The sequence below is a fragment of the Borostomias antarcticus genome, assembly GCF_949987555.1.
Source record: "Borostomias antarcticus genome assembly, chromosome: 7".
Taxonomy (NCBI): domain Eukaryota; kingdom Metazoa; phylum Chordata; class Actinopteri; order Stomiiformes; family Stomiidae; genus Borostomias; species Borostomias antarcticus.
Genome location: NC_140240.1, coordinates 22,068,227 through 22,084,881, shown reverse-complemented (window position 1 = coordinate 22,084,881; position 16,655 = coordinate 22,068,227). Strand labels below are relative to the sequence as shown.

The 16,655-nt window shown below is 42.9% G+C and overlaps 1 protein-coding gene across 1 annotated transcript in view; it reads left to right on the top strand.

Annotated features, from left to right (window-relative positions):
- Positions 1 to 7,973: 7,973 nt before the first annotated feature.
- Positions 7,974 to 16,655, top strand: part of gpr179 (G protein-coupled receptor 179) — a gene marked incomplete at both ends in the record, with an annotated part of 29,454 nt that continues 20,772 nt past the window's right edge. The window contains 3 exons of the mRNA XM_084441378.1: positions 7,974 to 8,899; positions 9,281 to 9,389; positions 13,014 to 13,110. Of these exons, the coding sequence (XP_084297504.1) occupies positions 7,974 to 8,899; positions 9,281 to 9,389; positions 13,014 to 13,110 (1,132 nt within the window). The remainder of the gene's footprint in view (positions 8,900 to 9,280; positions 9,390 to 13,013; positions 13,111 to 16,655) is intronic.

The window sequence follows — 16,655 nt, the reverse complement described above, 5'->3', positions numbered from 1 at the left end:
GGCGGGGGTGGGGTATGGTTGCCAACAGCGATGTCTCAGATTCGTGGAGCTTGCGTTGGATTGTGGGTAACGTAGTTTTCTCTGTATGAAGTGTTGGTTTCAGAGGACAGAATTAAACATATTTTTAAAAATTCAATTTCTGAGATAAAATTCTGAAAAAAATCATACTACATCTTGAATTTGTGGCCAATGTTGTCACTTTTTATGAGGATGATCAGACATTGATTTGGCGAGAATTAATAGGAACTGTATACAGAACTGTTAACAGTAAAACTTTTTGAAGTGCTGTAGGCTCTATTTTTCATATTTCAAAAATCTGTGAGGATCGTTTGGTAAGGACAGACTGAAGATACAGTAGATCAATTTTGGTGTCAATTGAACAAAAAATGTGGGAGGAGATAGGTTTGATAGGTTTTACAGTTTATGAAGAAATCAGAGTGATGGACTTCAGAATTCCTGCAAGGTCAAAGCGTATGAAAGTTTTGTCTCACTTGGGACTACATTCACGTGGTGGATTTACAGTGATAGCACCTATGGCTGATTTGTTATGATTTTTTTAAAGTTTTAAACTTTAGACTGTTGCTGTAGCGCCACCTTCAGGTTTATTGACCTACAATGCAGGTTGAGGACTTTGGGTATAGGACTGGAGCTTTGTGCAAATTTTGGCGATTTTTTGTCCACGGGAAGTTAGACTTCAGTGGAAGATGGAGAATAATAATAATTATAATTAAAGCTGCTTCGCAGCGATGAGGCGGGGCCAGGCAATTTCCGACAAGTTTAGGAGCAATAAGCGAGAGAATAGGACAACAAGAAAGTTGACATTCCAATGTTCATTTTGTACATTCGTATCGTAAAACATTTGTAAAACATTTTGATGCGTTGTAAGCTCGATTTTGATAATTCAACAATGGTCAATGAGTTTGTGAATTACAGTCTGAAGATCCAGTGTAGCAAGTTTGGTGTTAATTGATTGAAAAATGTTGGATGAGATATGTTTATTAATTTTTACAGGTTTTGTTTGCTTTTCTTCATAATTGAACATTAACTTCAGCAGCTGTGTACTCAGTCAGTTGCCAATCAATCGATTTAGTCATTGTAATCCTCGGCGGGGGTTGGGTAGGGTTGCCAACAGCGATGTCTCCGATTCGTGGAGCTTGTGTTGGATTATGGGTAACGTAGTTTTCTCTGTATGAAGTGTTGGTTTCAGAGGACAGAATTAAACATATTTTAAAAAATTCAATTTTTGAGATAAAATTCTAAAAGAAAATCATACTACATCTTGGATATGTGGCTAATGTTGTCACTTTTTATGAGGATGATCAGCCATTGATTTGGCGAGAATAAATAGGAACTATATACAGAACTGTTAACAGTAAAACTTTTTGATGTGCTGTGGGCTCAATTTTTCATATTTCAAAAATCTGTGAGGATCGTTTGGTAAGGACAGTCTGAAGATACAGTAGATCAATTTTGGTGTCAATTGAACTAAAAATGTGGGAGGAGATAGGTTTGATAGGTTTTACAGTTTATGAAGAAATCAGAGTGATGGACTTCAAAATTCCTGCAAGGTCAAAGCGTATGAAAGTTTTGTCTCACTTGGGCCTACATTCACGTGGTGGTTTTACAGTGATAGCACCTATGGCTGATTTGTTATGATTTATTTAAGTTTTAAACTTTAGACTGTTGCTGTAGCGCCACCTTCAGGTTTATTGACCTACAATGCAGGTTGAGGACTTTGGGTATAGGACTGGAGCTTTGTGCAAATTTTGGTGATTTTTTGTCCACGGGAAGTTAGACTTCAGTGGAAGATGGAGAATAATAATAATAATTAAAGCTGCTTCGCAGCGATGAGGCGGGGCCAGGCAATTTCCGACAAGTTTAGGAGCAATAAGCGAGAGAATAGGACAACAAGAAAGTTGACATTCCAATGTTCATTTTGTACATTCGTATCGTAAAACATTTGTAAAACATTTTGATGCGTTGTAAGCTCGATTTTGATAATTCAACAATGGTCAATGAGTTTGTGAATTACAGTCTGAAGATCCAGTGTAGCAAGTTTGGTGTTAATTGATTGAAAAATGTTGGATGAGATATGTTTATTAATTTTTACAGGTTTTGTTTGCTTTTCTTCATAATTGAACATTAACTTCAGCAGCTGTGTACTCAGTCAGTTGCCAATCAATCGATTTAGTCATTGTAATCCTCGGCGGGGGTTGGGTAGGGTTGCCAACAGCGATGTCTCCGATTCGTGGAGCTTGTGTTGGATTATGGGTAACGTAGTTTTCTCTGTATGAAGTGTTGGTTTCAGAGGACAGAATTAAACATATTTTAAAAAATTCTATTTTTGAGATAAAATTCTAAAAAAAAATCATACTACATCTTGGATATGTGGCTAATGTTGTCACTTTTTATGAGGATGATCAGCCATTGATTTGGCGAGAATAAATAGGAACTATATACAGAACTGTTAACAGTAAAACTTTTTGATGTGCTGTGGGCTCAATTTTTCATATTTCAAAAATCTGTGAGGATTGTTTGGTAAGGACAGTCTGAAGATACAGTAGATCAATTTTGGTGTCAATTGAACTAAAAAAATCATACTACATCTTGGATATGTGGCTAATGTTGTCACTTTTTATGAGGATGATCAGCCATTGATTTGGCGAGAATAAATAGGAACTATATACAGAACTGTTAACAGTAAAACTTTTTGATGTGCTGTGGGCTCAATTTTTCATATTTCAAAAATCTGTGAGGATTGTTTGGTAAGGACAGTCTGAAGATACAGTAGATCAATTTTGGTGTCAATTGAACTAAAAATGTGGGAGGAGATAGGTTTGATAGGTTTTACAGTTTATGAAGAAATCAGAGTGATGGACTTCAAAATTCCTGCAAGGTCAAAGCGTATGAAAGTTTTGTCTCACTTGGGCCTACATTCACGTGGTGGTTTTACAGTGATAGCACCTATGGCTGATTTGTTATGATTTTTTTAAGTTTTAAACTTTAGACTGTTGCTGTAGCGCCACCTTCAGGTTTATTGACCTACAATGCAGGTTGAGGACTTTGGGTATACTACTGGAGCTATGTGCAAATCTTGGTGATTTTTTTGTCCACGGGAAGTTAGACTCCAGTGGAAGATGGAGAATAATAATAATAATCAAAATTCCTGCAAGGTCAGAGTGTATGAAAGTTTTGTCTCACTTGGGCCTACATTCACGTGGTGGTTTTACTGTGATGGCACCTATGGCTGATTTGTTATGATTTTTTAAAGTTTTAAACTTTAGACTGTTGCTGTAGCGCCACCTTCAGCTTTATTGACCTACAATGCAGGTTGAGGACTTTGGGTTTAGTACTGGAGCTATGTGCACATTTTTGTGATTTTTTGTCCACAGGAAGTTAGACTTCAGTGGAAGATGGAGAATAATAATAATAAGTAAAACATTTTAATGCATTGTAAGCTCAATTTTGATAATTCAATAATCTGGTCAATGAGTTTGTGAATGACAGTTTGAAGATCCAGTGTAGCAACTTTAGTATTAATTGATTGAAAAATGTGGGTTACAGGTTTTGTTAGCTTTTTTTTTTCATAATTGAACATTAACTTCAGCAGCTGTGTACTCAGTCAGTTGCCAATCAATCAATTTAGTCATTGTAATCCTCGGCGGGGGTTGGGTAGGGTTGCCAACAGCGATGTCTCAGATTCGTGGAGCTTGCGTTGGATTGTGGGTAATGTAGTTTTCTCTGTATGAAGTGTTGGTTTCAGAGGACAGAATTAAACATATTTTTAAAAATTCAATTTTTGAGATAAAATTCTGAAAAAAATCATACTACATCTTGGATATGTGACCAATGTTGTCACTCTTTATGAGGATGATCAGACATTGATTTGGCGAGAATTAATAGGAACTATACAGAACTGTTAACAGTAAAACGTTTTGAAGTGCTGTGGGCTCTATTTTTCATATTTCAAAAATCTGTGAGGATCGTTTGGTAAGGACAGTCTGAAGATACAGTAGATCGATTTTGGTGTCAATTGAACAAAAAATGTGGGAGGAGATAGGTTTGATAGGTTTTACAGTTTATGAAGAAATCAGAGTGATGGACTTCAAAATTCCTGCAAGGTCAAAGCGTATGAAAGTTTTGTCTCACTTGGGACTACATTCACGTGGTGGTTTTACAGTGATAGCACCTATGGCTGATTTGTTATGATTTTTTTTAAGTTTTGAACTTTAGACTGTTGCTGTAGCGCCACCTTCAGGTTTATTGACCTACAATGCAGGTTGAGGACTTTGGGTATAGGACTGGAGCTTTGTGCAAATTTTGGTGATTTTTTGTCCACGGGAAGTTAGACTTCAGTGGAAGATGGAGAATAATAATAATAATAATATAGGCAAATACAATAGGGTTCCGGCAGCTACGCTGCCTGGCCCCTAATTAACTTGTTATCACAAGAAAACGGAGGGAAAAAAATCTATGAATGCATGGCCGCTTAGAGCTTCCGTAGAATAGACAAGTTGGTCCACCTTGTTAAACGTGTCTATGCTACTTTTGAAACTTTTGAGCCTTGCTTGAGTGTAGAAAAAGCGGCCGTGCATTCATACATTTTTTTTCCTCCATTTTCTTGTGATAACGAGTTAATTTTCTCAAGATTGAATCGGCTTGATTGTGCCGCCTATAAAACTGAAGCCTTGCTAACAATCTTCTGAGATGACGCACACTAATGTGCACATTATCTGTAACGGCAAGGCACAAAACTATTTCAGCCTGTGTCAGGCCTTGATTGAATAGAAATGTCACACGCTGACTGATATTCCCCGACATTGCTGCACTGAGTCGTGTTTCCTGCAATTACGCTATTTATAGGCCGTGTTTTGTTATCTCAAGATCTTGAGAAAATCATCCCGTTATCTCGAGAAAATAAATAAAATAATCTTATTATCACGAGAAAACGAAGAAAATGAACTCATCACGAGAAAACGGAGGGGAAAAAAGGATGAATGCATGGCCGTTTAGGGCTTCCGTATGGCGCACGTGCCCGCGCAGGGGTATTGCGATATGTGGAGAGCGCTCACTAAGCGCCGTCCAAGTAGCTCCACTCCTGGGTGCAGTTTCGTAAATTAGGCTGATCCCTGTGTCCATGTCTATCTCCTGTGTTGATGTGGATGGTGCTTGTGTAGCCTACACTGTGAATAGCTAGCTAGCTCTTATTCTAACGCTAGCTAACGTTAGAATGGTTAGCTAGCATTAGCTATCTACGTTACATTGGCTGCCATTAGCTAGCGTTAGCTAAATAGTAACGTTAACTAGCGTTAGAATACGAGCTAGCTAATACTAGCTAATGCGAACAGTAGCTATAAGAACAGTAGCTAACGCTAGCTAATAATGACAGTAAGACTGTGAGCTACTGTAGTTGGCTAGCTAGTAGTGTTGTTTGCTAGTTGCTTGTAAAACGTTGTTGTTTGCTAGTTTCGCTAGCTAATTTTGCACTCGGTGTCATCTCACCAAGGTTGTTTGACCCATCCAACCCATGCTTAAAAGCGCTCGCAAATTTATACCCTTCTTCTATCACGTGTTCCAATGTGAACAACCAACCACAAAACTCTTAGAACAACCCATCAAAAACTCTGATTTCTGCTATTTCAAAATTTGACAAACGTGTAAGCATGGCCTGATTTGCGCCGCCCGTGCCGCCCGCCGCTCAGTTCGCGCAAATTGTATTGACTTTCTATGTAAACTCGCCGCGCGGCCGGAAAAATTTGCATCCTGTGTGAACACAGCCATAGGACCTTGTTTCAATGCCGCTTGCAGTTATATTTTTTCTAGCTATTTTTGCTATTTACAAATATTTAAATGTTCTACTTCATTGTCCAGCGCATTGTGTTTGAGAAATGAACTATACAAACCTGATCTATAATAACGTATTATATAATATCATTTTTATTATTATTATTCTTTTTATTATCATGCATGCATGTGCATATATACTGTGACGCACATCTCACAGATACATACTGTAGACATGTACATAACCGCACACGTGTCGCCTCGTTCTCTCCCACCCTCCACTGCAGCACGTCCCTTGGTCCGCAGTCCACGGTGGGGGTGGGGAGGGAGGGGAGGGGGGGCACAGGAATGGACAGAGATTTCTCAGAAACCCGTTGCCATGGCATCAAAACAGGGATTCGCCTGCATCACCCACAGTGACTGGTCCTTCACTGAGACAGAGAGTGGAGCATGTGTATCCCTTCCTTCAGATCGCTTTCTCTCTCTCCCCCTCTCTCTCTTTCTCTCTCTCTCTCCCTCCTCTCTCTCTCTCTCACACACTCCTCTCACTCCTCTCTCTCCCACTCTCTCTCACTCTCTCTCATTCCTTCACACTCTCTCTCACACTCTCTCTCACTCCTCTCTCTCACACACACTCCTCTCTCCCCCACTCTCTCTCTCACTCCCCTCTCCTCTCTCTCCCTCCTCTCTTTCTCCTCTCTCTGCTCTCTCACTCACTTGTCTCTCTCTCTTTTGCTTACTGTTCTCTCATCCTTATTCTCTGTGTTACTGCATTTCTGTCTCTCTGTCTGTCTCCCCCCCACACACAATCTCTCTCTCTCTCTCTCTCTCTCTCTCTCTCTCTCTCTCTCTCTCTCTCTCACACACACACACACACACACACACTGAACTAGGAGGATTAGGCAGAATTAGGCTGAATACAGAATTAGGTTGGGGGATATTCCGTTGTGTCGGTGAACATTTACAAAACCTTGGTTTGAGCAGTCTCATCCAGATCACTGGGAACATGGTGTGTCAAACGATTTCAGGTATCTGTGTGTGTGTGTGTTATATAGGTATATAATAACAATAGGATGGGAAAAAGAGCAACGATCTTCTATCTCCTGATCCTACCGGCGTAGAAGGGGTTAATCCGTCGAGTGTGGGATTCTGATGGATACCCAAATACAGGGGGCTTAACCTTCATCTTGCATCATCCTCTCTTCTCTGCCAACACACACACACACGCTCACGCACGCACGCACACACACACACACACACACATACAGTCTGTGCAGCCAGATGTGCCACTCTCATCAGCCACCTCAACTGTTACATGAGCAGCCCCAGCATACTGAGAGACAATCACAGAATGAGTGAGAGGGAGGGAGGGATGCGCAGGGCGACCAGCGCCACAGAGAGAGAGAGAGAGAGAGAGAGAGAAAGAGAGAGAGAGAGAGAGAGAGACAGGCTTTGCAGCAAAGCTGTGGTGGAGCGAGTCAGGAGGCAGAAGCAGGAGAAGAGAAGGGAGAGCTCTGTGTTATTCTAACAGACACACACACACACACACACACACACCGTCAAGGAGTCCCTTAACTTTGGGAAGGAAACCCCCGCTCTGCTCTGCGTGTGTGCCTCGGTCTGGAGTGTGGAAACACATCTCTCTCTCTCTCTCCCTCTCTCTCTCTCTCTCTCTCTCTCTCTCTCTCTCTCTCTTTCTCTCTCTTTAATCCTGGCTGGCTTCGTCTCTGCTCACCCGAGGATCATCGAGGGAGCTCCAGAAGAAGGGAATAGAAGCGTGGAACAAGACGTGTGGATATTACTGCTCTGAAGGGAGGATTGCGCTGGAGCTGCTGTATTTACGCCGAAGCCGTTGAATCCCCTATCTGAGGTTGGGTGTGTTTGTGTGCGCGTGTGTTTATGGAGAGAGAGAGAGTGTGTGTGTGTGTGTGTGTGTGCGTGTGCGCGCGAGCATGAAACACAAATGGAGTGCCGGCTTGTTGCATATGTGAGATCACTGCAGACCTGCTCCCTTTCATCACAGCGACCTGGTTCAACACCTCTGCCCGTATGATTGACCACAGATGACAGAGGAGGCGTGGGATTTCCAGGCCTCGACCTTAACGTGACGTTTCCTGAGGTGGGGGAATCCACCAAAAAAAGAGTTTTTTTTTTTTTCGAAACAAGGATATTAGGGTACCGCGTCCGTGATGGATTTCAGAGCGGGCTCTGTTTGGCTTATGATGCTGCTGCTCCCTGCCCGCCTCTCTGCCCAGGCTACCCCAGAATTCCCGTCCGGAATGACCACAACAGAGCCGGAGTACCCCGCAGCTTCCAGGACGAACGGAACGGGAAGTTCGGGAATCTCCCCAGTCAGCCCCCAGCCGCCGTGGTCCGAGCAGGCGCCCTCGGAACCGGCGGGGAGGGACTGGACGCCGGCGGACGCCTTCCTGTTCAGCCGAGATCCCTCCGTCCTGGAGTCGGGCGAGTGTGCCTGGGCATACAGCCTGACCGGGCAGGGCGGGGCGCTGCCCGCGAACTTCCGCGCGCTCCTGCGGCCGTCCATGGACGCCCTGGCCAACACCGCCAACTTCCTGAACATGATCTTCCAGGCCAGCGACCTGCGGGAGAGCAGCGTGCGCGAGGACATGGAGTGGTACCACGCCCTGGTGCGCTCCCTCCTGGAGGCCGACCCCATCATCCGCCGCGCCCTCCTCACCTTCGACGCCGACCCCGCCTCCCCCGTACCCCAGCTCCTGCTTCGGGCCTCGCGCGGCTCTGCCCCCAAGGTCCAGATCATCCTCCTCCAGGACCTGTCCAACGCCTGGGAGCAAATGCACCCCGCCGCCGCCACTGGCCCGGCCCCCGACGACAGCTGGTTCAGCAGCTTCAAGTTCCCGTCCACCAGCCAGCCATCGACGCCGGCCCTGTCGAAGCGCGTGCTCCTCAACGACCTGAATACCTTGGACACGCCCAAGTGGGATCAGGGCGACAGCTACGTGACCAACCGGACCGGGGTGCGCTGGGGCGAGGCGCCCTTCCTGGAGTGCGAGGACGGCCGCTTCCTTCCCGGCTGGCTGCTGACCCTCTCCACGTCCTTCTACGGCCTGAAGCCAGACCTCACCCCCGAGTTCAGGTCAGGACCCTAACCCTAACTCTAACCCAAGCCCTGCTGCTGAACCCTAACCCTAACCCCAGAGTTCCGATCAGGACCCTAACCCTGACCCCAAACCTAATCCCCAAGTTCAGTTAGGAAACTAACCCTAACCTTGACCCTAAACATCCTCAAAAGAGCTGCAGGGAAGTAGAAAATGGCGTGATTCAATAATAATAATGAAAAAATATAAATGTTTTGTATTTTGCTACTGTATGTGTTTTCTGTTCTTTTAAATTGCCATTTTCTTTGTGTGTGTGCATGCGTGTGTGTGTGTGCATGGGTGTGTGTGTGTGTGCGTATGTGTGGATGTGTGTGTTTGTGCGTGTGCATGGATGGGTGTGTGTGTGTGTGTGGTGCCAGAGGGGTGATCCGTGTGGATGTGAACATACAGGACTTTGATGTGGACCAGTGTGCCACTGGAGACGGGTGGTTCGCCAACACACACCAGTGCAACGGCACCACCATGAGGGTAAAACACTGTTTACACACACACACACACACACACACACACACACACACACCAGTGCAACCGCACCACTATGAGGGTAAAACACTGTTTACACACACACACACACACCAGTGCAACCGCACCACCATGAGGGTAAAACACTGTTTACACACAGACACACACACACACCAGTGCAACCGCACCACCATGAGGGTAAAACACTGTTTACACACACACACACACATACACACACACACACACACCAGTGCAACCGCACCACCATGAGGGTAAAACACTGTTTACACACACACATACACACGCACACACACGCGCACACAAATGTTATGCACTGCTATAGTTCATCACACCCAAAGCATAGTGCAAAAAGTGTAACTAATGTCAGTAATAACTACAAAGGGCTGTCAGAGAAGGCAGGGCTCTGTGCCCCCCCCCCCTCGGGTCGGACCGGCGGGGAGGGGGCGGTTCAGTGCACTCCGGGCTCTCCCCCCCACCCCCCAGTCCAAACCCTGTGTCTCTAGTACCCTCCTCGTGGGGAGCTGGCAAAATCGAATGGGTTCATCTAAATTGGCCCATGCTACCCCTCTCCACTGAGTTTTGTGAAAATCGGTCTGGTAGTTTTGGCGTAATTCATGCTAACAAATGAACGAACAAACGAGCACACGCCCAGTATCTACCCTCAGTATCTACCCCCAGTATCTACCACAGTATCTACCCCAGTATTTACCCCAGTATCTACCCCAGTGTCTTCAGCCAAATCTATCCCAGTATCTAGCGCCAGTATCTAGCGCCAGTATCTACCCCAGTATCTACCTCAGTATCTACCCCCAGTATCTAGCGCCAGTATCTACCCCAGTATCTACCCCAGTATCTACCCCCAATGTCTACCCCCAGTATCTACCCCCAGTATCTACCCTCAGTATCTACCCTCAGTATCTACCCCCAGTATCTACCCACAGTATTTACCTCCAGTATCTACCCCCGGTATCTACCCCCAGTATCTACCCTCAGTATCTACCCCAGTATCTACCCACAGTATCTACCTCCAGTATCTACCCCCAGTATCTACCCCCAGTATCTACCCACAGTATCTACCCACAGTATCTACCTACTTGTTACCTCGTGCCTCTTTTATCCTTCACTTATCCATTTCTCATCCACACTCCTTTGCTGTCCTCTACCTTTTTACAGTGAGTAGACTCTCTTTTTGTGTTAATCTGTTCAGCCCAATCCTCTCCTCATCCAGACCTTCTATTTAAAGATATCTGTGCTGGTTGGCAGAGGGATGATCTGATGGATTAAGATTATAATCCAGTGGTGCCAACAACCCCCCCCCTCATACAGCGGCAGTCTCACAGGCCCACAGCAACTGAACAGAGGCACAAAATCCCAAATCCTGATGCTCCCCCCTTCTAACCATGTAGGACACAAACAGGACAGGTGGAAATGGAAAACAAAGATTCGCTGTCGGAATCTCTGTTTCATGGGGATTATCTCATTTCCTGATTGGAATGCTATGTTGGCTGTTGTTTTTACAGTGGTATGGAGGATGATACATATTTTTTTTAATAAAGCGAGCAGAGGTTTGATATGTCTATGATTGACACATTATGACCTCATTTACACCTGGCATTAAAATGCGTTTTGGGTGATCAGATTGTAATTTACAGGTATAAATGCACCCAAAATATTTTGAAGACAGATTGTGATCTGATCAGCCAAAACCACCTCTGGTGGTAGTCAGGGATGCTTTGTGACCACATTGAACAAAACTGCAAACGCAAATGCATTTTCAAACACATACGGCAATGTTAAACCAATGTGGCATTCGGTTGTTTGAGCTAGATAGAACAATCTAATCTCAATCAGATCTCAATGGAGACACATATTAATACCAGGTGTAAATGTAATCAGGTTAAATCATATCTAGATATAATGTGGATACGAGATGCATTTTAATGCCAGGTGTAAATGGGATCTATGCTACTGGTACTGTATGAATACTTGTTCTATGATGTAATAAGTAATTGCTTTCATGCAATTTAAGACTGAAATGATAAATGTCACTACTTAGACAGATCAAGTAGGATCAGGAGATATACTGTACCTTGTGTAACCCGTCTCAACCAACGCCAACCAACTCCCAACATCCAACATTCTAAAGTTGGCAGTTCTTGTTAGAATGTTGGAAGTTTAAAATTCATCTGCAAAATCCATCCAGCCGACGCCAACAGTCACCAACAAACATGGCACAGCAATCCAACGTTGATGTTGGTTGGTGTTGGTTGGGGCAGTGTGCAGGCATCTTTAAGCAATTAATCTTAAAGTTAAAGTTACAGTACCTGTATGATCAGTTTTCAGGTTTTCAGTTTTCAAGTCACCATACAGTAAATAGTAGCCTATGCCTTAGATGTTCTACCACATCCAACCACTGACCAATGTCTTCTACTATGTGATTATTCTGTATAGAATAAGAGCAACATCCCTCAATACAAGATCACATTGCTCAGACACACATGACAATGTAGTAGACATTCTTTACATTATATGTTTAAATGTCAGAAGAAGTTATAGTTTAGAGAAGCTAGGTTTAGCTAAATTAGGTTAAGGCTAAGGGTTGGGTTAAGATAAGATAAGTTCAGGAATTTAGGTAATGTTAACGTTACAGTAGTTAACACATTTGGGAAGGAGACAATGTAGGCCTAGCTAAACCGTTTAGCACTTTGAGATTGTCTCTCAATGAAAAGTGCTTTATACTATTACTATTATATCTAATATATTAATGATTATTACGATTATTATTATTATTATTATAATTATTATTATTATCATCATCATCATTGTTATCACTTCTTGTACATCACTGTGGATCATAAAAGCGTCTGCTAAATGACAGTAGCGTAATGTAATGTAATGTTCATGTCACTGAGGTATGAGTTAGTATTACACGATATTACATTCCATTCTCTAACTCTGCTCTCTCCATAGGAGAGTATCTTTACAACACCATGTAATCCCTGGCTGTCATTAATGTTTAACCCTCTCAGCAAACTATTAGGTCTGTCACTGATGTCAGGGCATGGGAGGCTAGATGCATGTGCTGTGTGTGTGTCGGGGGTAGTGTGTGTGTGTGTGTTTGTGTGTGTGTATGTGTTTGTACATGTGTATGAGTGTGTGTGTGTGTGTGTGTGTGTGTGTGTGTGTGTGTGTGTGCGTGCGTGCGTGTGTGCAGGCATTACCCTGTTCTAAAAGGGATAATGCTCTTGGTCGAGGCATTACGTATCCATTAAGGATTTAACTTAGATTAACACAGGCTGCGTTCAACATGTGTGTGTTTCTAGACTGAGAAAGTGCAGTATCTATTACTGCACAAGTATGAGGCTCGATGTTGATGCAGTGTTTGATGTCAAAAATGTCTTAATAATATGTTTTCCCACTGATCTGAAAGGAGCTGATCAGGTGGAGATTGGCTTCTGTCTTGGCCGATTTTTCCACATCTGCACTTATGGTTTCTAAAAACCTTTTTTTGTTTACAAATATAGAGATAGAAAAAGAAAAAGAAGTTGAAGTTTCTTTAAATGACAGAGATGCATCTCAATGCTATTGCACGGCCTCTTACTTCCCCAGTGTGAGCCAATCACAGGCCAAGGATTCCAGCTGGGCCAGTATTGCTGTCGCTGTAAAGAAGGATACTACAGTCCTCCACAGGATGCCCAGGCCACGCGTAAGACCTCCACTCTCCACAGTCTTTACAATCAAAACTCCTGAAAAATGCTTTACAACATCATTTTTTCTCAATTTAAATGTAAAAATCGTAAATTGGCTGTCGGTTACATTTCTAGTTTGTTCATTAATTTATTTGTTCGTACTGTCATGTCCCATAAAGACTTTGCTTAAGTCAACTAGAAATGGTGCTCAGAGAACATAGGCCTCCGCCCATGAATGCTTAAAGGGCAATGCTCGTTTTTGACAACCTGGACCTTATTTACGACATATTATAAGAAGTTTGACTCACCGAGATGACTTTGGTGTAGTTCGGAGGCCTGTAGAAGAAATTTAAAATCCAGCGCGAGCCAGTATATCCATGTAATGACGGTGATCGGGGCACCGAGAATGCAGTTTCTAAAAATCTATTTTCGGCTGCTAAACGGTTGTTTTCATCAATCAGATTGGATGAATCGACAGTTGAGATTCCTCAACGCGAGGCATTTGTTGTGGTTTTCAAATACGGGGTCTTTAGCCTCTGTAATATGATCTTTACACGCCTTTCCCCACTTGCTCCAGCACGCATGCGCACAGGCCAGCGCGCAGACTGGCTATTCTCCGGCTCACATTCTCTGCGCTACGATCGGATTGTTGCTGACGAATGACGACGACAATATTCTCGGCACCAACAACGATCGTAGCGAGAGGAAATGTGACTCACAATTTTCATGACACCAGGAGCGCATATGTCTGTGTGTGTGTGTGTGTGTGTGTGTGGGGGGGGGGGGGGGGGGCAGGGGGGTTGTGCAAAAAAAAAAAAATGCTGCAAAATTTTAATTCATGAATAAAAAAAAATATAATTTCCTAAATTCAGGCAGACAGGACTACTCTGATATTCTGTCTTTCAGAGGGAACCCTGGTACCTGTAGTCTCTGTGAACCCTGGTACCTGTAGTCTCTGTGGACCCTGTGAAAGGATTTTTATCCTTATTTTAGTTAGATTGTCAAAGAACACGCTGAGTGGTCGATCAAGCTGGTTTTAAATAAAGACAGTAGTTTTATTCTTAATACGATTCTGCAGAAACGGACCCTCGCACCGGAAGTGATTCCAGGCAAGAGTGAGAGTAGTGAGGAGGGGTCGGGGGTTTATACAGGAGAAGAGGAAGTGACAGTTTCAGGGGGAAGACAGGGAAGTGATGTCACACAGGGAGGGATTTGTAGTTCTGACAGACTGATCTATGAGAACGAACTACAAGGTTTAGAATTACAGTCCAGGGGGAAAACAGAACACTTTGTTGAGACTTGAAATTCATTCACAATTCCCCACTTTGTGGATTAAATATCCACAACTATAATAGAAATGAAAGAATCAACAATGTGAAATCAAATTATAAAATAGGCCTATCATAAAAATAATCCAACATCTTTGGCAAAAACCCTATTCTACACATATGGAAAGGAAGTAATCTATTTCTCCACTAGGTGGAGCATAATAAAGATTTAACAAACTCAAGTTATTTAACACACCAAGATCATTTTCTTCTCATATGCAATCACGTACCAACACTCCTCACCTTAATTTGGCATAAGCAAGGTAAAAAGATACCATGATTATTAATCTAAGACATCATATATTCATGACTGAGTGGGAAAAACCCTATTTGTTTTAGAAGAAAACCCTTAAATTCAAATTAGAACCAACAGATTATGTATCAAAATATTCCAAATAGTCAATGTCAATGGCACAGACATCATTAAGATCTTGAATTGAATTAATAGTAAATTTAACTTTTTCTATCATTATTTAGGCAGCATAGGCATATCTGGAACAGCATTTAAACATACACTTAAGAATATTTAAAAAATAATATCGATGAAGAACATACAACTGAAAACACACATATTTGAGAATATCCAGGATCTGAACTAACCGAACAGCAGATATAGCCAGTATTCTCTCTAAGGGAAGTCTATTTTGTAGCACAATCTTTTCCATGTAATTTACTTCTGTAGCTAAGGCTGAAATTACTTGGTATTGTGCGATCATGTGTCATGCGTTCATGAGAGAAATAATATACTGAAACTAAATAGAAAATTCGAGACAGCTCTATGGTGTCTAGTTTGATTGCTGATGAATTCCCTGCATTTGAGTGTGATCAATCTTCTTAATCCTGGACATTACATGAGCAAGATAACATTCATATGACACTGTTGTAATTTAAAGTTAAATACGCTATTTCCCTATAGCTCAAAAATACGCCATTTGGAATGGCTCTCTGAACCTTAATTTCACATCTCATAAATCTGCTTAAACACTAATTTGTCCTAATCTATGTGTTGTATCTGAAAGTATTAATACATGCTGTGATATATTGAAGAGGTCACTTCAAATTGTTTAACTCGCTTTTCAAGTTCAGCCCTGTGGATGCAATTCTGTTAGGCTTCATTTTAATACCTGGTTGATGTAGTTCGGTGCATAGCAGTTACACACAGTCCCCTGAGAATAGTCTGGAACAGCTTCTACAAAGATCAACTTTATAATTATGAATTTTTCAATACTTCTATACCCACTCTAAACTAAACTCCAGTCACAGTTTCAACAGTATAACCTGGAAATCTCTGTTGCTTTCAAATCTTATATATGCAGAATGTAGTATTTTCCATTCATCTTCGTCTCAACAGTCAAGTGGAGTGCAACATTCAAATAGGACAAACGCTTATCCACGTTGCCATAATGATCCTGAGAAGGAGGTGACAGGCAAGGTCACTTCTTTCAATAGCTCCTCCTCAGAGGAAGCCACAGTGTGGTGGCCCATGATTGTGTTTTGCTGAAGTGGTGGTCAGAGTTGTCCTCCTGACAGCAATGAGGAAAAGTAGTGCGTTAATTTTTGTCTGATTTCTCATCTGAGGAGACCAGAGAGTGAGCTTTCGCCCTGGTGGTGACACAGGATATTACATCTTGGTTGTTGGAATTCTCAGGCCGGGTGGCCTCGTCCTGGTTTGGAACCAGCCTGCAGTGGCTGGCGTGTACCCGCAAAGTCCTCTCTGCTACGTCTGAGTTAGCAGCAGGAACTGATACGGGCCCAGCCAACGGGCACTCTGGTTTCAGGTCTCTGCTCACAACCCATTGGCCTGGTTGGAAATGATGCAGGTCGGCTCTCTCAGGTCGGCAGACCTGTGAATCCGCAGATGAGAGACAGCATAGACAAAACAGGACCGGACCGCAGCTTTTAGCAGCGGAGTTAGCAGCCATACTGGACACAGGATCAGAGGTTTCAATAGGAGCTTGGCCTTTGCCACCATCTTAAAATATTACACATTAGGTTTCTTCTTCAGCTCTGCATCTCGTTCTTTCAACTACTTTCTAATTTCCTTCAACTACAACCACCTCACTACCTTCAATTCAACTTCCTCACTACCTTCAATTCAACTTCTTCATTACCTTCTTCACTACTACTAGTCTGTTTCATTAGCAACAACCAGTTAACTTGATAACATCCTTTACTCCCCCTCTTTTTTGAAACATGATCTGGTCAGTGTGCTAATTTGAAAATATAATGAAAGC